Source organism: Temnothorax nylanderi, unplaced genomic scaffold (genome assembly GCF_030848795.1).
Source record: "Temnothorax nylanderi isolate EJ_2023f unplaced genomic scaffold, tnyl_v1.0 TNYL_tig0269_pilon, whole genome shotgun sequence".
Classification (NCBI taxonomy): Eukaryota; Metazoa; Arthropoda; class Insecta; order Hymenoptera; family Formicidae; genus Temnothorax; species Temnothorax nylanderi.
In genome coordinates, this window is record NW_027249331.1 from 138316 (window position 1) to 161934 (window position 23619).

Consider the following 23619-nt stretch of genomic DNA (forward strand, 5'->3'; position numbering starts at 1 on the left):
GGCCAATCCTGACCTGTTTCAGCAATCCTTCCACAATTCTCTTAATTTTCGTTTGATAATCGCTTTTGACAGTACAATTAATATGTAATCTACATTCATTTGTTGAAAATTATTAGTTTCAATTGACAATTATTATATACTTATATCTATGTAAATTTACATCATATATGTTATGGCGTTATGCCAAAAACTAGTTAACTATGGTTTTTACGCAGAAAATGTAGCGTCACGCACAAAACCTATGTACTTGGCACTGGAATTATACTAAACAAGAAATATTCGCGCGTTTTATTAATTATTTTCTATCAATGTGCATATAAGAAAGAACTTGTCAAACGTAGTTATTCCGTCTCGTTTAATTCAAATTTTTGCGAGCTTTTTCTAATATTTTTTTAGCGTTACGACATATGGATTACTTGTATTAAATGTCGAGCTACAATCTCGGAATAGAGATATGTGATCGACTCAAATGGACAGTCAAGAGGAAGATATATCGCGAGGTTGTTCGTTCTGTCGTGTAAGGCAACTTCGGCTCACGGTATTATTTTTCCGCTGAGGGAAGCAAGAAGCTCTTCCTGGACTTTCTCGTGCGCACAAACACGACAATCCGAAGACCGCGCGGACAATTCCGCGGCGGCCTATCTCTCCCTTTATCCTTCTCTCTCTCTCTCTCTCTCTTTCTCTGTGCGGCCAACGATCGTGGGAAGTCTCACCTGCGACCTCGTCTCCGGCGAATCAATATTATACGAAAGCATGCGAGCAGACCGTGTACCGTGGATAACGCCGAAGACGAGTCTCTTGGCAAAGCGAAGAGAGGAAGCCGCAATCGCCCGCTGTCTTTCCCGTTTTCGAGCAAAATTATACGTTATATCGTGTAATGGAAGATGGGATCAATCTGTAAGAGAGCGAAGATTCGATTGCACTTAACGCATTTATTTATACAGAGCAAAACAGAATAGAGATTCATAATCTCCCCTTCGCATATTTATTTAAGATATAACTTGACGTTGGAGATATTATTTTCAATTCGGTCGAGAGTAATCTGAGAAGAGAATGCACGAACACACCAAATTTAAACGCGAGTACTAGCGGCAAAAAGATACTGTATTAATTGTAAGATATGTGTAATCTCGCCTTTATTATATTAGATTCGTAATATAATTAATTAATTGGCGAATCGAACCAAGTTTTTCCAAACAGGAACTTTTAGCTAATAAATTTATTTTACATTTAGTAAAATTTTCACAATGACAAATTTTAACAATAATTTGTATTACGTAAATCCGCGCGCAACGTTCTCCCCCTGTAGATCGGTAGAGGGTCCATTGTTACGGCATTAAGCGCATCGCGGTACTGTCCTGTATAAAATACGAATAGGATTTTATTGAGAAGGTTATACACTACGAGTTTTCACGCTGGATTTAACGGCAGATTTTAGATTTTTATCGCAGCTGGATTGGCGCCCAGCGCGATTTTATCAATCGCGAGGGGAACCGCGAATTTTTCGTCCTCTCATCCTGGAGATATCGAGAGTCAGAGATTAAGTCAGTCTCTAATTATTACGAGTACTAAATAATCACGAAAATTTTTATTAAAGATACTGATTCGCAAATTGTAATTAATTGACAGTTATCGCATTTTTACGACAGAAATAAATCAACGAAAAAAAGAAGTATGTAATGTATAAACTTCTCATTTTCTACTTAATTTACATATTATGAAATTAGCTTTATTTTTACGTAGCATATCACGTAGAAAGATTTCGTTTCAAATTTCTGAAAAACATACTCTCAATGTTTATAATTATTGTAAGTTTTGCTTTACAATCTTGTGTAATTATTTCTCAACGTGTCATAATTTTATGTAACTGTTTTAGCAAGTGATTTTTATATTGTTCTATTTTTTGCACTTCAGTATTTTTACATTTGCTCTATATAACATAAAGATTTTTCAAAAATAATTTCTGGTTCCCTAAAGAGCAATCATCCGTGTCATTTTTTTAAATATCGCAGTCTTGTCGCTTCTCCCCCTTCAAAATCGTGTCACTCGTCACAATCGTGGCACCGCACGGGGATTATATTTATGATCGGGCTTAAATCTCCGAAGAGAGATAATTGGAATATAATAAAGCAGAGGAGAGGACGGACTCCGGAGGAAAGTGGTGCTAGCGAGCTCTAAAGATTTCGGGGGGAGGGGAGGTGACGGACAACCACTCTGAGGGTGCAGCTGCCTAGGTATTTGCGTGTGCCAGTTTCATCCCCCGGGGGAGCGAGGCGAGCCGCAGGGTGGATGGATGCTCTCTTTGATTTCAACTCTGCATCACTTGAGTCTCCCTTTCTCTTTCTCTCGTGTCTCTGTCCCGACGTACGGAGGAAAGGGTGCGTTTAACAAGTTCTGTACTTTGTATAAATTTCAAACGTAAATGCGACAGAACGCATGAATAAATTCGCAAATAATGCAAATTAAGCTTCTATGGAATTTGCGTTTAATATTTAAATTATTCAATGCTTTTTGGTTCCGTTGAAGATCGTGTTCTCCTGTGACACATTGAATTTTCTTACCATTTTCTTATCGTATCTTGATATAATATTCTTAAATTTAGTACACTGTATTTTTAGTAATGATTTATTTTACAATGACTTAATATCAGATTATTTTTATTTATTGCGATATAAGTAAAATGATTTGTCTGTCATTCATCACGTAGAAGCACGTTTTTTAATTGCGATCTGTCCTCGTTACGATTATAGAAAGAAAAGAGAATGTATCATGACTGATATTTTTAACAATGTGTATCTAATTTCTCGCAACAAAAAAATATTTAAATAGCTGCATATAAAATTACTTTTTAGCGCATAATATATGAATTAATTCTTCTAAACTTATATTGTATCTAAAAGTGCGAAATTATTTTAATTGTATATATGATCTTTAAAAATTCTTTCGGACAAGGATACGTATATACGACAGGCAAGGGGGGAAGCGAAGTATTATATCTCCATTCGGGCGCTATTACATCTCCACGTTACGTTGTAACACGCGGACGTCGGGTACCATTATTGTGACACGAGAATCGTGAATTAATACTGTATTTGTGTGTCACTCCAGCTGCGAGGATCAACACAAGTGTACCCCTCGCGACAAGAGGGGTACCCTTAATGCGCGGCTCCGCTGAAGGGCGGGGAGCCCCGGATTCTATGGTTTGCTAATTTTCACGGGATCATCGTACCGTGACGTTAGAGCAGATTAGGCTCAATGCGGAGCACTGAACTTTCGCGCCTCTCAATGACCGCTTCTTTCCGGACGGTTGTGCCCGATATTCGGTTGCCATCAGTTCATCGTAACCCTTTACAGACACCTTTACATTCTAATGAATAATAATTGTTAAAAGGCGATGGAAAAATTGCGAGTACTGTCACGTGCAATTCCTGGCGCACGAAGTGGGGTTCAAAATTTTATTTTTGATGGGAAATGTTATATCTTCTTCGTGTATATACGATTTAAAGAGTAATTGCAAATTGTGTCGTCTAGATTAATTTATATCTTTTTTTTTTAACTACAAAGCTACATGTTTTTTTATTATTCGATTATTACTTGACTCGCGTGTATTAGTTCGGGGTTAAAAAAAATTGTTCACCCCGATCGAGCGTGCAAGCGATAAAGGCAGGTGTATCGCCACACCTGCGTCAACCCAGATAAGCTCTCGGTCACTCGAACGCTCTAAACCGATTCATATTCTCTCGAGAGAGCACATATTTGATAAGACGCTCGTTTCGATATACATTATCAGTCCCTCTTTAACATTAACGTTCCTTCTTATCGCCATTTACAAACATTATCTTAAAACAAGCTAGTTTCCTGTATAAAACGGATGAGAGTCCCATAATCACTGGAAGTCTTTCCTTTCGAGATTCGGACAAATTACGACAAATCTCGTGTCGACTTCCTCTTTGAAGGAATCTGTTATTTACAATATATATAGTATCTTTTAATATTACATTTTTTAATAAGAATTTATATAGGATTCTGTTCGGATAAAGTTGAGAGAATATGCTAAATGTATTAAAATTATGCGACTCAAGTGTGATGACAAATAGAAAAGGGATGTTTGCCTGAAAGTCATCCGAGCAGTCTCTCCGGATTCTTTATACAAGCACGCAGAAAGGATTTTATGAAAAATTCAACATTTTATTTCTCGCGAAATCTCTCTTTAAATTCGGCGAGTCGAGTCGAAGATTATTGAACGTTCGTCGGACACGTTTATCGAATGACGCGAGACGCGTCTTATCGGACGATGAAAGTTTGGAATCGATCGTAGTTATACGCGACTCGCCTCCTCCCCTCCTCCCGGTGGAGGCCACGAAATCGTCCCTAATTGTCCACAAATCGACGGCCACCCTCGATTTCCCGAACCGTTAAGTACAACCACCCCGGAGGCAGTACTCGAGGGCGAGGGGGGCCGCCGTTCCGCTGGCCCCCCTCGACGTCGAGAGGGTTCGGGTTCAACGGGCACACACCCCCGGTAGAATATGGATTCAATTACACCTCATTGTGCCGCGGTGTCTATAAACAACGCTGTTTTCACAGCTGATAGTGGCCCACCGCGCTCTGCGGGTCGCCGAGTGAGCGCGGCTCGCGCACTGTATTTTATTCGAATCTGTCTGACGGACAACTCCGAATTTCGGGGAAAATTTTAACTCTGCCCAGGCTTTAACCCTCATTTTATTTTCTCAATTTTTTTGCTTGAGAAAAAAATCTGCATTCCTCGCGTTACTCTGTGAAAGAAAGAATCTTTAAGACGATCTTGCATCTAATTCCCTCAACGTCTAAAAAATTGCAAGAGATAAAGAAGATGATATGTACGTAATTTGTTAAAAGATATTTATACAGCAGACATTTAAATCCATACGAGGAGATTCATTTTTTAATTAATTACAGTATGATGCATAAAAAAATCAAGCGGCATGCGAAACTTTGAAAGAGATGTCAGAACAACGCGTAAAATACACTCGTTAGACGGAGGTGTCTAAGAGTTCTCAAGGTCACCGTCATTTTTCCAGAATGCAATCACGCATAATGAAACTCATGGCGATAAAAAAGACCATCGCGATTGTAATAGACTGGACAATGTTTCACCCTATATGAACGCGTAATAACGCAACGCAGGATTGAAGTTCCTTATCTTCCGCGTTGCTCGCGGCCTCGCGGAGTTGCTAATGACGATAATGATGTGCGATAATGGATCTCCCCGCAACGGCAACTGGAAAGATAGAGAGAAAGAGGAAGACCGTCGTGAGGACGGAAGGACGGCGAGGAAGAGGTAGAGCGGGAAACGGGAACTAGCCACGGCGTCGCGAACGACGAGGAGGAAGAAGCGAAGGATCGTGAGAAGACTCGCAGCCGTCGACGCCATTATCCCCGCTGAGTCGCAGGGCGCCGCGACGCCGCAATATCGACGTACCGCCCACCGCGTCTCCCCGCGTTTCCTGCTCTCTCTCTCTCTCTCTCTATCTCTCTTTTTCTCTCTTGCCCGAATCCACCCCTGCTAAAACACAAGGAGCACCTTTTAGAGCGCTATCAACCCTTCGGCGCTTTCGGCCATCTTGCCGCTGCGCTATTTCGGCACAATGCTGCTTAAAAGCATCTTCGAAATCACGAAACTACAGAAACGCGGACGAGATTTGATGACTTAAAAACTCCACGGTGATAACTTCATCAAATGACGGTATAGCTTCAATAAGTTTCTTAATATTGCAAAGACAATAAAAATTTTATCTTTTGTCTCAGTTTAACGAACCCTTTGACTTCGATGCGACTCAATTATGTTATTTAACTGAATGAAAGCGTTTATAGATGAAGTGGAATTTAGTTTGCGGCGTTTATTGTCAGAAATTATACTTATCTGCATGCTTCGATTTCCTTTTGAAGAAAGGGACGTGAGTTTTGTCTGTCCATACTTTTGAAAGACCTGCGTGGTGAATAATAAACGCAATGAGGTTCTCGGAACTACATTTATTTGGCTTTGTTATTCACAGTAGCAGTAATGATGCTCGCTATGCATCATCTCTCTTACGTCGCGCTAATTATGTATAAACGGTGCTTATCTCATTGTAATTCGCCTATTTCGATAATTCCTATTTACAAAGCACGTTCCACAGAACGTTTGTAAAGACATCTCGTAGATACAAACGCATAGATCTGCATAACGCAAAACGGCAAGAATTAAACTGAATCGACCATCGCAAAATAAACGCGAGTAATCGCTCCAGAAATAAATCAAGAAAACATTATTCTCTTTCAAAAACATGTTTCGTAGTCTCTCAAAATTCTGTCGAAGACACTCAGACTGCATTTGTAATACTATTTAAAAAAAAAAAGTAATAAACAAGAATCATGTTTCCACTTTTAAATAAAAAATCCCCGTAACTCAAATTTTTACGCGCGTATATCTTACAATGGCTAATTCAATTCAAGCTGTAACGCCTTCCCGACGAAGTCGCAAGAGATGTATAAATATCGGTGACCATCCCCGTCGCCCGAAAAATCGGAGACATTTCGATGATCGTAAGGTACAAATCGCATTATACGAGGACCGGTGTGACTAGACACGCTTTCCCTTAAACACTAAATAACACTCTGATGAGAAACATCCTCGCGGACCGTGCGACGCGTCCGATCCTTCCCTTCCTTATAAGATGAAGTCAAATTCGCCGTCTACTCGAACGTCGTCCCGTTTTTCGATGTTCGCGGATCTTCCGGCGTCCAGACCTTCGCATACATCGTGCCATTCGGCGAGATATCCGATTTTCTCGACCACGAGAGCGAGTGTGAGATGAACGGATTCCCACCGCTGCCTGAAAGTCGCAATTCGATGAAGATTAGCTATAAGCTTGGTGACCGTGAGGTCGCGGAAAATGGATTAGAATCGGCACAGGGACTTTTACCTTAATCCATGAAAAAAGTGTGAAATTAACGATTAAAATTGCCAAAATATCAATGCCTCCACATAGATAAACACCTCGACTAATTTTCGCGATAAATCGCAATTAAAAAAATCGAAAGTTGATAAAACTGCGAGAGCGAAGCGTGTACGTAACGGGCAGGTACGCGCGATTCCCGAAACTTTTGATAATCTCTCAATTATCCCTGGACAGGCGAATTCACCTCGAAGCACCCCGTATCTAACGGGGACACCTGTCCTGGAATAAAGGGTAGATGGGTAATTATGATAAATCGACCTACGATTCCGCGTGGGGCGGAAGCGGCTCGCGCCCGCGCCGGTCCGACGCTAATACGTTGTGCACATAATATCGAAATGGCGTGGAGTGCGGCAATACCGTTCTGCATTATCGGACCAAATCTCGCGGCCAGCGCAGTGAAAATCGAATCACGGACGAAATTTCAACGAGTTTCCAATTTTGTACACGTTTCGTACGTCACGTTGCAAAATTTAAGCCACGCGCGTAGAATACGCGACTACATCGTACAAAATATTGGCAGCTCTCGACGTTAACACGTTTCGATTAGTTGCGACTCGATTTTCCTTTCGTCAACTCGTCGAAAATATCATAATTCGGAAAAGCTAACAAACATAAAATTCCATTTTATAATAATTTCAAGTATAGACTTTAATTTAGAGCAATTTTAATTCTGGTTTAACGACGTCGGTTTAATGCTGTAAATATAAAGAGATGAACCCATCAAATTTTTCGCGTTATAAAAGGCTTGATGTCAACCTTATCAAAGACTTAATAAATATCTTTCGACATAAACACGTACTAAGTAATCTTAAGAATTTTTTTTTAGCATCCAGTATGGATGTAGAAATGAAATTGACTGTCGCGACGCATTAATCGAGAACTGCCTTTAGAGATGTAATTAAAATTGGCCTCACCACGGACTATGACCTTCTTGGATTCGTCCCGGCTGGAGCACCTCGAGAGACCGCTATTGCCCGTCAAAGAGTCGTTACCCTTGTCCGCCCTGACGAGCTCGTTGAGGAAGTTTATGTAACCGATCGCCAGCTTTAGCGTGTCGACTTTCGACAGTCTCTTCTCGTACGGCAAGGTCGGTATGTGGGCCCTCAAGCCCTCGAAGGCGTCGTTTATATTCTGCATACGTCTTCGCTCTCTCATGTTCGCCGCCTGCCGTTGCTGTACCTGCACTTGTCTCGGACATTTTCCCGGTGCCCCGCCGCGCCGGTTACTCCGACTTCGTCTACGCACAAAAGTAGCGAACGTTACTTACACGAATTTGTAAAGCGCAATCAAAAAAAATTCGATTTTATTCATAGTTTAATATTAAAATATATGCTCTAGTATCACCCAGCACCCAAGAAGTGTCATTTTAAAGATTGTGTGACATGACTTGAAATCGTTACTTCAGAAAATTAATATTTCAAAGTAAATTTTTTCGAATTAATTTTAAGCCGAACTTAAAGAATCAGCAATTTCGAGGAGAAAGATCATCTCTGGGTTCTCCAGGCTGAGAAAAGAAAGGAAAGAGAAAACAAAGAAGTCCGAGAGTACAAAGTGCAGCGGAAGCACTTCCGCGGTCACGCGGGGCGCACTCACTCTCTCGCGTGATTCTCCTGATCGCTGCTGTAGACGCTCTCATTGTCACTGCTGTTTTCGTCGTAGAGATAATGCTCGCTGCCGCTGGTGCTACCGGTGCTACCGGACGGATGATGGGACGACGGGATCTGCGACGGGATCACCGCCGGAAGCGTCGCCGTGGTCGGTACCCCGCAGTGCGGCGGCAAAGCCGGAATCGCCGGGTTGCCGAGGAAGCTGTGCGCCTCGTATAAGTACTGCCGATTCATCATATCCCGCTCGAGATTGTCCATCGAATACATGATGACGGTGTCCGGTGTCCAGTTCGCGCAATAATCACCCAGATTTGATGATTAGGGGTCTCCCGGCTGTTAATTACAATCTATTTTCCTTAATGTCGCTTATTAGATCTGAAGATCGATCACTAATTAACGAAAAATATGACTAGATTATGTGACTAGAAGTAGAACGACGAGACTGTCCTGTATCTCACGCCATTTAATTCTTCGTTTTAGACGCCTTGAGCGATAATCATTTAATTATCGGACGATGCTGGCAACTGAATTCCAAATCCTCGTGGACGATGCGTCGAACGATCGCATCGTTTGCCGGAATTTTCGATCGCGCCTACGGCGTCCTCGAGCACGTCTCGAGGATCGGGAGAGATACGATCGACACGTGCCACCTAGGCGCGTGCAGGATAATATTTCTAAACAGCGACACGTGTCTTGGCGAACCACTCCGGGCACGTGTCGAGATTTGTCCAAACACTTGTTAACACTTGGCGCTTACGCCTCGAGATGCTTCGATTCGTGTCCAACGATGCTACTTATGATATTACGACGAAGAGAATAATATCTTCTTATTATGCGTCCTCATATTTTTATCTCCTTTCTTGATTGTAAAACCCTTCTATATTTAACAAATCTTTAATTCACTTTCTTGTAGTTACGGAAGAACAGTGATAAAAATTGCAACGCATTAGTTATATTGGGCATCAATTAGTTACATTGACTTGAAATCTTCTCCGTCATTATCCCATTGCTGATTTTACATTGCTGTTTGTTTCACGCGTCATTAGGTTTAACGCGTGACTTCCTTTACTTTTTCATTGCAAGAAATGTTTGCATAAAATTTTCCAAGAACTTCTATTGGGAAATATTGTAATTACGTGAACGCTTCTGTTATAATTATATATACTTTTTCGTTTATTAGATAAAAATGATGGCACTCTAAATTATATTCTATTTTCGCGAACATAAACGGTTTTTTCAACGAAGACATCTGATTTTAAATATTACGATTGCATTTGGCCATTCTTTCCATTATAAAGAATTTACTTATTTCTGAAACATTTTGAGGCTGCCATCTTTCAGTTGCCAGATTGCATTTTGCAACTGACACTTTAATCGTCCTCCCTCAGATTTGTTCATTACGGCGATTGTCCAGGTTACCACGATTATCGTCTGCAATTCTTATAGTAATCACTATAAGAAAATTCACATGTCTTAAATATATACTTAAGAAAAAGTTCCCTAATTGCACTTTGCAATTACATTAACATCTGAAATATTCACGGTTTTTACAATTGTCCAGGCTGTCACGACTATCGTCTCTGAGTGTCTGTAAAAAAACAGCGCTGTACTAATTTAAGGTTCTTCTCAAGTTTTTCTTCAAGTTTCCTTATTATTCTTCCCACGCACTCGCACTGACAATTTAGACATTCCCCGCAGATCTGCTCGTCACAAGAAACGTCACCAAATTGTCGCAAGTGCGATTTTTCATAGGGTACACCACCGCCCGTTTTCAGGATCGTCCTTGAATGTTCTTCCAAGGGTTTGCCGATTTCGCGCCCGAAAGTCGTGAGCTTCCGCAGCTTCCTGCCGACCACCTACCGTGCTACGATCGTTCAGGTGGTCTCTCGCTGAACTAAAATCGAAAAGCGGCGAGCAGCAAGGCGGAAGCCATGCCGGGGTTGAAAGCCCAGCTACGACCCCATTCGTCGAACGCGCGACCAGCAGAGCCTGCCTACCCCTTGGTTGCTGGGGTAGCGGTGCCGCCTCTTCATCGATCTGATAAGGAACCGTCGTCGTTCCCGTTCCTAGGAACGACGTCCCGGAACGCCGTCGGGAGAACCGCGGCTTATCGGAACGTATACTTTCTCAAAAATGACAAGATGGCTCTTATACATAAAGAAAATCCGCGCAATCACGTCTAAAAAATATGGAAAAACGAAATGAAGAAACGGGTTTAAACTTCGCCATCGGATACAATCAAGCAGAAAAATTAGTGAGAGTTTATTTACCGAGCAAATGCTTGAAAATCTAAACTTGTGCGAAATTAATTATTTCATTAAGCTGCTAAAATATAATCAAATCCTGCTTATATCAAAGTAATTCAAGTTGGAATAGGCATGTAACAAGAAAGGTGAAATCTAAATTTATTGAAGGATCTTTGAAAACATGGCAACTATCATTTCTCTCTGCACGATATATATTAATAGCTATTTATTTTGACAGTAAAATCAGATATAAATAGCATAGAAAAAGACTTTCTTTCGATTTCTCTTAGACAGCGACAATTGTAACTATATAAAATATGTAAGATACGAAGTATTGGAATATAAATGTAAATATTTTATAGGTAAATTGTATAATCTTGTCAAATACTTGAATATTCTTTTAAATATTCTATTCAAGCTCATTAAAAACGCTAATCATTAAAATGATAATGTTTCATTCCATAGCCGTCAACTGTCTGTCGTCAACTACTGAATAAAGCGTTGCCCTTTACGCTTGGCATTTTCGCGAAAAGTTTTCATCGTTGTTGAATGTTGTTCGTTATTTGCGAACTTGCCTAACTATAGGTTTTGTTCATATCGAACTTACAGAATTTTCAAGTGCAGTCTACGGCGGCTTCATGAATTCGTAATTGTCCGACGGACACGAACGAAAGTCCATCGCAGTGAAGAAAGCCGGTTATAAACCGTCGAGCGAGAGAAAACTTGCGACGCCAAGTAATAAAGTGAAGCACATTAATGTTTTTTTTCACACTTGTACGCAGCCTTTTACCTAAACATACACCAATTTTGATGGGCTGTATAAAGGCATAAAACATATTATATATTTTATAAAGATATGTGCATAGAAGAAACATGTCGAAATAAATATTATATAGAAATATATACAATATAAAACTTTAGACAATCTATAATTCGTGTCATTATTTAAGATAAAATTCTACTTATAGCCTTATGAACCGCGTAATATGCATTACAAGAATTAGAATACCACACAAGCATACGTAAAATATATATTAAGGTACATGGCACGCAAAATATAAATAGAATTTTGTCTTGATATCTGACACAAATTATAAATAGTCTAAAGTGATAGGCTTTGCAGTCAAACTATAATATTTATAATATATAACATAATTACTGTATCTTCCACTCCTTCTCTCTTATCAATTGCTAATTCACTTTTGCGCTCGAGTTGTTATATCTCTCTCGAGAATCTGTTACAACGGCGAAGAGCACATCGTCGAATCACGGATAAGCTTGTCGTAATAGAAAAGAAATTGGTCGCACGTGCGAGTCACGTGCAGCCGCAACGTCGTTGCAAAGGGTTGCGTCCCGGGTTAACCACTTCGGCGACATTTGGCCCTGTCGAGCGAACCTGTAATTATGCGTACCGTAACAGGTAGGATCTGATTTCACCAACACGTTATTAAGCGCTAGATAATAACGTTTAATAATACACTACTGCTACGCCAATATGTTTGCCAGATGCACGCATCATTCTCTAACCAGACAATATTTACTGTAATTTTGTATGAAAGGTATCACGTGTCGGGAATAAAAAAAGAGTGTCACCTGTTTTGAGTCGAATGCATTATTGGCGCGACATAAAAATTATCTCGATGGTCGTGCAATTCATATTACTTGTAGCAGAAAATCTACCGAAGAGGAAAAATATTTCACAAATAAAATAAAGCTCCACCGATTATTTTTTACGAGATTTTGCACTTCGTAAAAATTATTATAAGTGAAATATGTTCTTCATTTTACTGTGCAAGATAAGATTTCTTAGAATTAATATTATTTTAAAGAAAATGTTTAATTCTTTTGACACGGCAAAAATATCGATTTGTATTATTTTCTGCAGTAATTGCAATTTAATTTGAAAACTATTTTCTTAGCCTGCAATAATAATTACTTATCTATATTATATTTATAGTTATTATTAGAATTATTTATTATAATATTTACTGTATTTATATAATGATCACTTTTTACATTGTAATGAATAATTGTATTAAAACTGTTCTATCTTATGTATTTAGTATTTACAATAGTATTTAGCAATAGATAAATTCAGAGGAGATATTCTCTTTTTGATAATGCCGCTCAGCTAATAAACTAAGGCCTGTTACAAATATCCTTACATTTCCGGATGATTTCGGGCCTCATCTATTACACATCGATAATTAGCAGCTCCGAAATTATGAGGTGAGGGTACGTCGAACCTGGGTGAGTTATAGTTCCATCTGTGACGCTTCTCCGGAAAGAATCGGGAAAACGGCGTTTCCAGTTCCCACGGCTGTAATTAATATCCCCATTCATTAATAATTGCATCTTGCACACTGACACTTTTCGCGTGTAGTATCACACGTGTTAAAGTAATTAAAATATTTAATCGGTGTTTTATAATTATATTCGTAATGTATATGTAATAAGCAACTTTTTCAAAGAAAGATTTAATCCAAATATTATCTAACGAGGAGAACTTGGGAGCTGCGAAATTCGGTTTTACAACAATGATATACATATGCACAGCATATAAAATTATATGAAATACAAATCTGAATTCTGATGCGAATTACAGATTCTCTACAGTGGGTTTTAGAAAAACCAAGAATCGCTTCTCTCTTTTTGCTTTGCTAATCGCGTATACTTCAATCGAATGTAGCGGCCGCAGCTTGTTTCGGTATAATCCGAAATGAAAATACTGCGTCGGGACGGGTCCATTGTCCGGCAGAATTTTTGATCCTCGAGATCGAGAGATAACTAAAGGGGATCGGATTTAAATGGCAAAGCCCGCGTGGCCACGTGTACGCGCTTAAATGCGATTCCGGCGCTGACGAGACGATCCGTGCAATCTCACTTCGCATCGACAATCGAATAAATATTATCCCTACGCGCGCCGCCGAAAAGATTTGCCGTCGATATTTGCAAAATAAAAAGCGTACAACGCGATAAAATGCGCTAAAATTTAAAGCATCCCCTTCTATTTCGAATATACAAACCGAATTATAATCAAAATTAATAGTGTGCTTCTGCTTTAGATTTTTCTCAAAATTACTTAAAATCCATATCAGACAAACTTATAAGAGGGAAATAAAACATACTTTCTAAATATACATTTCAAAGTTTTTTACGTGATTCAAATTGTATTATAGTGGCGCCTTGAACCAAGAGTTTTGTGAAAATTAATGCAAGCGAGATAAAAGGCGAAATTACCGAAAGAATGAGAAATTTTTTACATCTAACTTTTATTGTGGTATTTAAAATTAACATATTATAATTTAGTGCACTATTATATATTTTTGTGATGACATTTTCAATTGCTCTCCGAGATACATTTAAACACATTTATACATTACACAGATTTTCAGAGCAATCATAAGGGGCTCTGGATTAACCGCTCCATGGATAAAGCGATTTTTCACGGTGCATCCTAGCAGGAGGAGGCCACGGCTAACACCTGGTACACGGAACACACAACCCATCAAAACGCACCCGTAAGTGTCTATTAATTTATACTCAGCGGGAGTGTGAAATCGATTTGTGTTCACGAATTGCGTCGGGATCCACAGCGAGATGTGCATTCTAAATGATACTTTTCCGCCCAATCATTAATCATACCGACCAAAAGAATTATATCTCATACGCGTATATTAATTTCACAAATAAACGATTAAAATATGTTATATACAAATTTTGTAGGTAATAATACAAATTCTAATTTGAGACAAAAGAAAAGAATATTGTATTCTTGTTTCGAGCCGCATTTATTTAGGGATAATTTTAAAATTCGCAATTTTGAAATTTGTGAGTGAAAGTAATGAAACTTTCTCTGGGTTGGGTTCCCCAAATCTCACAATAGATGAGAGGGAGTAGTATACAGTAGTTGTAAATAGTTAAATAAATAAAGAAATAAAAGTGGATTATTTTCACCCTGTGTCTCATCATTGCCACTACGTTTTCAGCATTATCGTATCCTGAGAGCATACGTCTCTAGAACGATTACCTAGAATGTGGTTCGTGGAAAATAGCGACGATCACGAGTGCTGGAGTTCTCACTGTTCCCTCACACTGACACAATGACGAGCCGTAATAACAAATCGATCGTCCGGATGCCGAAGACACGCACCCGCCGCGGGAGGGTCCGTTCCCCAGGAAAACTCAGGGGAAGGCGGTGCATTGGAGCGTGGAGGGTTTTTGGGGTCTCGTGCCCCCTTTTGCGCGGGGGTCGCGTGTGAGGACGCCGCAGGGGGTAACATCCAGCCCCGGAAACGGTTAGGCGGTACCGGATACGGAGGCTCATTATTAGACAGGTGGCTGGGACTCTGCGGAACACGACAACTTGATGACTAGGACAAGTTCGGCCTTGTCAATGAAGAACTAAAACAGAATGTAGGAAATATATATAAGAAATAATTAAGATATATTTATTTATTACTTTAGAAATAAAATATTTGTAATATAAATTTATTATTACATGTATTATTACAATTTTATATACGTTCGTATTTTATACATTTTATATGCGTGTACCTTGATTCATCAAATGTTTTTCCCGATGTATCGAATTATAAATAGAATCCTAAATTCTGACGCGAATGATAGATCCGAAATAGATTTAATGGTGAAAGTATGGCTCTAAATCTTAGGTCATATACGGCAAAAAAGGAATTATTTATTTGTTAGCGATCCCGTCTGATGCAGATATATGCACGTGACAATCGAGTATTATTCCACGTGTTATAGGGATATTATTCGTGATATCTATCGAGATCATAGCCGAGATATCCTTATCGCTGCGTTTGTCAATGAGAAGTATCCCGGAGACCCATTATTAAACGCTATTCATTAAACGCTATTCAAAGCTGAAAGCTCACATGTGTACGAAATGCAATATGCACTCGCATAAACGCCAATGATTTTCTCGACAGTATTTTATGCTTAGCTGCCAAATAAATTTAGCGTTTTCATTCGCTCTTTCCCGAGATATTATATAATTCACAAATTATAATACTGCTGACTGTGATAGATCTAAAGTACGTCGTATAGGGTCTTCAGAAGTAATTGAAGAATATTACCGATTACTATTAAAAGTAGATAGTCTAATAAAAGTTTGCGTGACTGTTAAAAATTCGACGTATTATTAGTTTTACGATGTAACATTAATTTATATAATATATAATATGATATTAATTTTAAGATCTATTATTATCCTCTAATGTTTTACATTAAATAGAATTATGATACGTCTTAATAAAATTAATTAGACATGCATATATATATATATATATATATATATATATAATTTTTTAGTTCAAATTAATATTCGATTTTTATTTAACAATACAGGTTTATAATCTTACTTTTGAGTCTGATGTTAGACTCACTAAAACAGGTCTCGATTGTGGATAAAAACTATTAGTTGAATACTTGAATCTTGTCAGCATGCAAAAGAGTAACAATCGCGTATTCACAATAGTATATGATATATCTATAGAAAAAAAAAAGTTCTTTCGTGGCGATATAAGTTGCTTTCCATTTACATCCAAACTCATTGTCAGATAATTCTCATTGTGACGTCATAAGTGTCATAACTCGATCAGTTGAATGCACGTTCTTTTTGCATGCTGGCAAGTGAGATTTAATCAAGTTTTTATCCACAATCGAGACCTTTGCTTTATATATATATAGTGAGTCTAATAGACTCACATATCAAAAGTAAGATTATGAACCTGCAATGTATTGTTAATTGTTATTTGTTATGCGATAGCTTTGTCACCAAAATAAGCAGGTAAATACAAAATGACATATATCTTACCTGAGTATAAAATACTCACATAACTGGAGTGGCTCAGATCACTTGAGTGTGAATGGAAAGCAACTATTTGATCGTTTTCGAACATTCGTGCACATTTTCTAATCAGCAGCCATATTACTTTTCTGCATCTCAAGAGTTTCGATTGGTGGCTTCTGTTTCGTGAAAATGCAACCGCGTCTTTTTCCTGTTCATGAGTACCAACCAATATGGCCGCCATTTTGACGTTACTCGGCGCGTGATGCCCGACAAGTTTGGATGATTTCGAGCGGGTTAACAACAACCGTCGGAATAATCTCGTGCTCGAGGGGACGTGAGTCATGGCGGAGTATTTAGCATCTATCTTCGGCACTGAGAAGGACAAGTAAGAGGAGACTCGCCGAGTCGTAAACGAGGAGGAGAGACGCGAGTGACTTTTATCCTAACCTAACGTTTTTCCTTTCCTTTTCAGAGTAAACTGCTCCTTCTACTTCAAAATCGGCGCCTGCCGCCACGGTGACCGGTGCTCGCGTATTCACAACAAGCCCACGTTCAGCCAGGTGTGTATTAAATAATTAGTAGTATAATCTAATTCGAAACCGTATAATTAATTTTCTACCTTTCATTAGCTGCCCGCGCAACGAAGAAATAATTTAACTTTCCTTCAACCATACCATAACTGTTGTCTATAGCTTTTAAATATTTAAGTAGTCGATAAACATTTATTATATTTAAACGAATTAACTGCGTACATTCTTTTCCAGACATGTCTACTCCAAAACCTGTATGTAAATCCTCAGAATTCTGCCAAGAGCGCAGACGGCTCTCACCGTAAGTAATATTATGATTTTACAATTATAACTCGTTTTATCAAGTTTGCACGTTAGATACCTTGTTCAATTCCTTTTCAAATTAAAACCGTATATATCTACTTTTGTTCCAGTGGTGGCGAACGTATCTGACGAAGAAATGCAAGAACATTACGATAATTTCTTTGAGGACGTCTTTGTCGAGTGCGAAGACAAGTACGGCGAGATCGAAGAGATGAACGTGTGCGACAATCTCGGCGATCACTTGGTAGGCAATGTTTACATCAAGTTTCGCAGGGAGGAAGATGCGGAGAGAGCTGTGAACGATTTAAACAACCGTTGGTTTGGCGGTAGACCGGTATACGCTGAACTCTCGCCAGTGACGGATTTCAGAGAGGCCTGCTGTCGTCAATACGAAATGGGGTAACCTGACATAGAAACCATTCAGTCGTGCGAACATATATGTGATAATGAATAAAATTGGTAATGCTCTTATATATTTCTTGTTTCCTTTTAATTTCAGAGAATGCACGCGTTCAGGATTCTGCAACTTTATGCACCTGAAGCCCATCTCGCGTGAGCTGCGCCGCTACTTATACAGTCGCAAGAAGAGCGGCAGAGGACGATCTAGATCGCGTTCGCGTTCACGCGGCCGTGATCGCAAGCGCCGATCGCGATCGCGCGACAGACGATCGAGATCCAAAGATCGCCGGAAAAGGGACGACAAAGGTAGGGACGGCCGATCTGGAAGATATTAATTGTAGAGAATTATGTTTGTACGGATATTCATTCCTCCAAGCAATCTGACATCATTTAACGGATAGATTTGCCACGAACGATACTATCCTGCATACTCCGGACTGCTCCGGACAAAAATATATATATATATGTCTTATATATATTTATACGTATAATCAATAGAATTAGTGTACTTCAATGCTGTGTCCTGAGTCTTGTTAATAACTTAGCGGTCCTGAAGTAATCGAAGGATGTCGTTTTCGCGCAGTGAAAAATGACAGACACAAATAAAATATAAGCATAGAAATATATATTTTTTATTTCGTGTTATATTTTTTTTCATATAAATTATCGAACTTAAACATATACCGTGAAAAACGATGCACGGGCTAGTGCAGTTTACGAATAAAACAAAAAAATCCATATGCGCGCGCGCATATGCTTTCCGAAGATATCTCTATCTTCTACGAATAGCATTGATATAATCATACACACACATTATTACTGAATTACCTCCTTTCAAAAAGCAGATGACAATGTTTCTTCTTGTTGGATAGTTACCTGTATTTTATATTCAAACTTTTATATATATATATATAAAATCGGAACGGGCTTGGAAAGATATATATATATATATATATATTTTTTTTTTAAAGCAATTATTAAATTTTCGTTTTCTTGCGAATGTTATTGAATTAATGAAACATGGACCGTACAATATATTAAAAATTTCACATTTTTAACATATATATATGTATATATACTTGTATCTGTCATACAAAGATGCCTACTGCGAAGTATAATGATAACTGCCAAAAGGAACAATAGAAATGAAGTTTATTGACGAAAAAGGGTTGTCAAACCATCATCTAAGCGCTAAATAATTTAAAAAAATCAACCGTTTTCTCTTTCTTTGTTATAAAAAGATATTGGATTGTACAAGAAAACACTACCAATTTCATATTGGTATTGGTTTTTTTGTATTGGTATATACACAGCTACAAAGTAAAATCTTTCTTTTTACGAAAGAATATATACTTTACACGATTTAAACAAATTACCCAAAGTTTACCTAATTTAGTACAGGCTGGTGCATGCGTGCTCATGTCGTAAGTATGCCTGTTAACATTCATGCGTATAAAATTATGATATGCGAATAATTATGATCAGTGACGTAATGAGAGATGCACGCAGTAAACATTTTATTCTAATTCGATATTAATCTATCCATGGCTATATTGCTTCTTACTCGAAATTTCAAGTATCGCCAAAGTCGTTCCAAATCGTTCGATACGCGTGCATCGAACGCAGGCGTCGCAACGTTTTCGCAAATATCACATCGGGATGCAGTAACGTCATTTCGATATACTTTTTCTTTTGTACAATGTTCTCTCTTCGCGTCTGTTACTTCCATTTTCTTTCTATACCCGTCAAATATTCTGTCGCGACATCTTTCCGATTATGCAGCCCTCGATAATAAAAAAAAAAAAAACAGTACCGAATCGTACGATAAAGATTGCGTAATATTCACGGATTTCGTAATATACGTTACACACGCGTAACTTCTTTTCCTTCTTCTCCTCTCTCTCTCTTCATCGACTATCAACAAGTTTCAGCATTATACAGTGTAAAAGTCGTATATTACCAAGATGGTACAATTGAGTCCGACGGAAAAAGATGCATCTTCGTGGTTTATTCCCATCTGAATTTCTCCAAAATATACTGTATACAATATTTTAATTGTACTTATATATATTTATATATATATACAGTCTCGTGTGTACGTGTATGTGTGTATATGTATATATATGTGTTTTATGCAAGCGCACTCGATTTCTCTTGATAGAACAAGAAATTGAGCAGTACGCAACACAGTCTAGCTTGCGGTATCTTAGAAGGTACATTATCTTTTTTCTTTTTTTTTTTTAATTTAAATCTTGCTTAACTTTATTTGCCCTCTCGTGTTTTACGGTAATATGGTGCTCCAGACATTTCTCAAGTAATTCGTATCTAAGCACAGAGGTATTATTCTTTCATTAATTCTTTTAAGACAGCTAGTTGAGACTGCCCGTGTCATGTGTAATGACATCACTTGTACGCGCCGTAAAAATATTTACATTGTTTAGATTAATAATTAATGGTTACGATACTTCAGTAGTAGTGTTCAGCGGGAGATATACGAGATCAACGTTTAGGGGGGCTAATCGGCGTAGACAATGAACTGTTGATTGTCCACATCTGCAACTTCAACTTGGACGAATTGAGGCTGTTGAAGTTGAATTTGTTGTACTTGTCTCCCAATCGCGTTTCGGGATCTGAAATTACACAAAACAAGATCTCGTCAGATATTTAACTTCCCTTTTCTTTGTTACTTAACATTTTGCTATATTGATCTTCTAATCTAAATTACGAGCGTTTACAATGAATTTAAGCAATTTAAAAAGCCAATTGGCACACCAGGGGATAATGATTATCTAAATTTCTAAATTATCTCCGTCTAAATAGCTCCTCGAAAAAATTTTTTCAGGCTTGTCTTTTTCGTTTTTATTTCAAATCTCGCGTGAACAAAGAAGCGAAACTTACTTGGCCTTCGCGTGAGTTAATATATGCGACTTGAGGTTCGTTGATTGCGCGAACTTTTTACTGCATCCGTCGAATGGACAGACGTAGGGTCGGTCGCCGGTGTGGATTCTCACGTGAGTGCGGAGATTGAAGTCGAGACTAAACCTTTTCCCGCATCCCTCGAACGTGCACTGAAACGGTTTCTCTCCCGTGTGCACCAATTGATGCCGTTTGAGTTTGGAGCTCTCGACAAAAGCTTTGCCGCATTCCGCGCACACGTGCACCCGTGGCCCGTGCGTATGCAAATGTTTGCGCATCGCGCTGTTATCGCGAAACATCTTGGTGCATCCCTTATGGGGGCACGCGATCGTTCGCTCGACGCCGTCCATCACCGGAGGCTTGCGCACCTTCAGTTTATGACCGGGTCGCGCAAATTCGGCAAGCTGCTTCGGATCCGAGAGATCCAAACCAGGCATGCCGTCTGACACCGAGCTGTTCGAATTGAACTTGGCATTGGACTTGCCCGTCATGTATTCCGTGTAGTCGGGATCCGGTTCTGGATTCGAACCTTCATCTGGAACATCCACATCCAGGTCAGGCGCTAATAGGATGTTACCTTTAACAGCAACAAACGGAGAGCGGTCCCAAAAAAGCTACGGTAACTTTTCAATTTTTTGTTACTTTTACTAACTATACGATATACGATATATATCATTTAACAATATATCATATAGTTCGTGATATATAGATTATATATTCTGTGTGTAAACTCTATATAATATATAGATATTTTTATATATTTATGAAATTATATCTGACAAGAGAAAACAATTAACTTGGCGGGATTGTTGGAGGAAACATTTAGGAAAAAAATTTATAATAAAATTGCAACAAGACACAATTTCCATTAAAATTATTATAATATCAAGTCGAGGCCAAGACGAATCTTAATTTAATTTCTTATAATTTTCTATGAACTAGGCAATTAACACTATTCTTTGTACATTTATCAATGCTTTAATTACCTTCTGAGTTTTCTCAAAAATAAAAGTATTAAATTTCTTAAACCTAAAATTATGACATATATTTAAATACATTTTAACATTATTTTTTCTCGTTGCAACCTTAAAAAAAAGTGTTTAATTATTCAGGAACCGTATGGGATAAAGATATGGGAATGCATGTGCTGAAAGGAAGGAGATATCCGCGTCCAATAGTCCCCCTCCCCTAAGTTTTTTCCGAAGAAATTAACTAGGACAATAATGGCAAAGGTCGTTTCGGAGTATTTTTACGAAATACGATTCGGTTTTTAAATAACATAACAAACGGGAGGCGCGAATCAACGAAATATCGATCGGGGATCGCTCGCCCGGCTCGCCCGTGTCATCGACCGAGCACACCCGGTATGTGCGCTCGCAGTGCAACATGGATCTGTCGTGACGTCAGAAGTCGGAGAGCATCGCTCCGGCTCCGGCGCGTCGCCTGGACTTCTTTTGTACGGTTCGGACTGTTGAGATACATGCCATTTTTTTCCCCCCTTGACGAAACGCAGCTAGCTCGTCCTAACGCCCTAGCCGTCTCTCTTTCAAACAGACGCAAAATTGAAATGTATCGTCGGAACAACGTCGACAGGACACCGAGTGCCGCGATGCGCCGCGACGTCGCGTCGCTCGGCTCGCCGCGGCTGTCGCCATCGCCGCCATTTTGCTCGGCGGTGGACGGGCGGGCGATCCGCCGCGTAAAAGAGGCCATTTTCAAAATATGGCTGCCCCCGTGGGGCCAAGCATAATGGCGTTCGCGCGATCAAAACAAACAACGCGGCCTGTCAAGCCGGCTGGGCCGCGCGGACGACGCCGACGGCCCGGATCGCCGATTTTTCCGCGGGGCGATCGCGCGCCCGTGCAACGACGCAGTATCGATCTGGGCATCGCACCGGAAGTGCGTACCCGCCCGTGTGCGTGGAGGATACGACGGGCCAGGAGGAACGAGGGGAGAGAGCGAAAGAGAGACAGAGACGGAGAGATAGGAAGAAAGAAAGAACGGTCCTGACGGCCGAAGGCTCGGCGAAGGGAGAACTCGATGAATAAAAGGAGCGAAGAAAAAAAGAAATACGGTCTAAGAGAGGAGAGAAAAGGTGGCAGAGAGAAAGAGAGAGAGAGAGAGGGAGAGAGAGATGTCCGAAACGCTTGCACCAGCGTGGCGCGTGGCGTAGACTCACCGTCGTCCGTGCCGGACGCCCACATCGTTACCGAGAACTCGCCCTCGAGCGTCTTGATCTGCACTTGCTTCTGCTCCCACTTCCTAGTCTTGGTCTCGGTTGCCATCTCGCCGAAGATCGCGTGGTCGGACGCGCGGAAACGAGTGCCACCGCTCTTACGCGCCTTCTTAGCGGCCTTGCGCGACGGTCCGGGGCTGGACTCGACATAAATGTCGTTGTCCGGCACCGGGATCTGGTCGTACACGCTGAGCGGGTCCGCGCCAACGATCTCCTCTTGGGTCTGCAGTATGATTTCCTCGCGGCCCGGCTCCGGCAGCGGCTGCAGCGCTATCATCGGCTGCCCGTCCTCGCCCTCGATCGTCGTCTCCACGGTCTCGCACGGTATCTCCACCGGGATCGCCTCTATCTCGACCTCCTGAATGTCCGGTTGAATCTCCACTTCGGTTATTATGTCCGAGGACGCCATATTAATCTCCGGCGGCGACGCCATGTTAACGTACCAAAATGGCTGGCCTGGCGACACGGGCCTCGGCGGGGACTCGTCGGACTCGAGCGTCCCGCGCCCACGTGACCCGCGACGCGCTATCACTGGCTATGACGCTGACGCGCCAGGGGGCCACAGGGAGCCACAGGGAGCGCGC

The 23619-nt window shown here is 40.0% G+C and overlaps 3 protein-coding genes and 1 long non-coding RNA gene across 12 annotated transcripts; 2 read left to right on the forward strand and 2 right to left on the reverse strand.

Moving 5' to 3' along the window:
* Positions 1-5997: 5997 nt before the first annotated feature.
* Fer1 (48 related 1) lies at positions 5998-16789 on the reverse strand. Of its 8 annotated transcripts, none has more exons than XM_071718798.1 (6): positions 16676-16789; positions 14864-15237; positions 12999-13153; positions 8574-12229; positions 7895-8217; positions 5998-6854 (listed from the first exon to the last, which is right to left on the reverse strand). In XM_071718798.1, the coding sequence occupies exons 4-6, from the start codon at positions 8852-8854 to the stop codon at positions 6715-6717; spliced, it is 744 nt and encodes a 247-aa protein (XP_071574899.1). In that variant the 5' UTR covers positions 8855-12229; positions 12999-13153; positions 14864-15237; positions 16676-16789; the 3' UTR covers positions 5998-6714. The 8 variants fall into 8 exon arrangements, with proteins under 8 accessions (XP_071574899.1, XP_071574898.1, XP_071574903.1 ...); XM_071718797.1 differs by having other exon boundaries at positions 12999-14317; XM_071718802.1 differs by lacking the exons at positions 14864-15237; positions 16676-16789 and having other exon boundaries at positions 8574-10039; positions 10139-10175; positions 10266-12229; positions 12999-14208.
* LOC139780243 (uncharacterized) lies at positions 14228-16050 on the forward strand. Its single transcript, XR_011720188.1, has 2 exons — positions 14228-14354; positions 14823-16050. It is a non-coding gene; the product is annotated as an uncharacterized lncRNA (long non-coding RNA).
* Positions 16790-16883: 94 nt separating the features above from the next.
* U2af38 (U2 small nuclear riboprotein auxiliary factor 38) lies at positions 16884-18509 on the forward strand. The gene is made up of 5 exons (XM_071718829.1): positions 16884-17036; positions 17124-17211; positions 17416-17482; positions 17595-17883; positions 17984-18509. Exons 1-5 carry the CDS (start codon positions 16993-16995, stop codon positions 18216-18218), a joined length of 723 nt encoding a protein of 240 aa, XP_071574930.1. The 5' UTR covers positions 16884-16992; the 3' UTR covers positions 18219-18509.
* LOC139780252 (transcription factor YY2) lies at positions 18494-23614 on the reverse strand. Of its 2 annotated transcripts, none has more exons than XM_071718826.1 (3): positions 22979-23614; positions 20782-21334; positions 18494-20513 (listed from the first exon to the last, which is right to left on the reverse strand). In XM_071718826.1, exons 1-3 carry the CDS (start codon positions 23466-23468, stop codon positions 20399-20401), a joined length of 1158 nt encoding a protein of 385 aa, XP_071574927.1. In that variant the 5' UTR covers positions 23469-23614; the 3' UTR covers positions 18494-20398. The 2 variants fall into 2 exon arrangements, with proteins under 2 accessions (XP_071574927.1, XP_071574926.1); XM_071718825.1 differs by having other exon boundaries at positions 20782-21376.
* Positions 23615-23619: the final 5 nt, after the last annotated feature.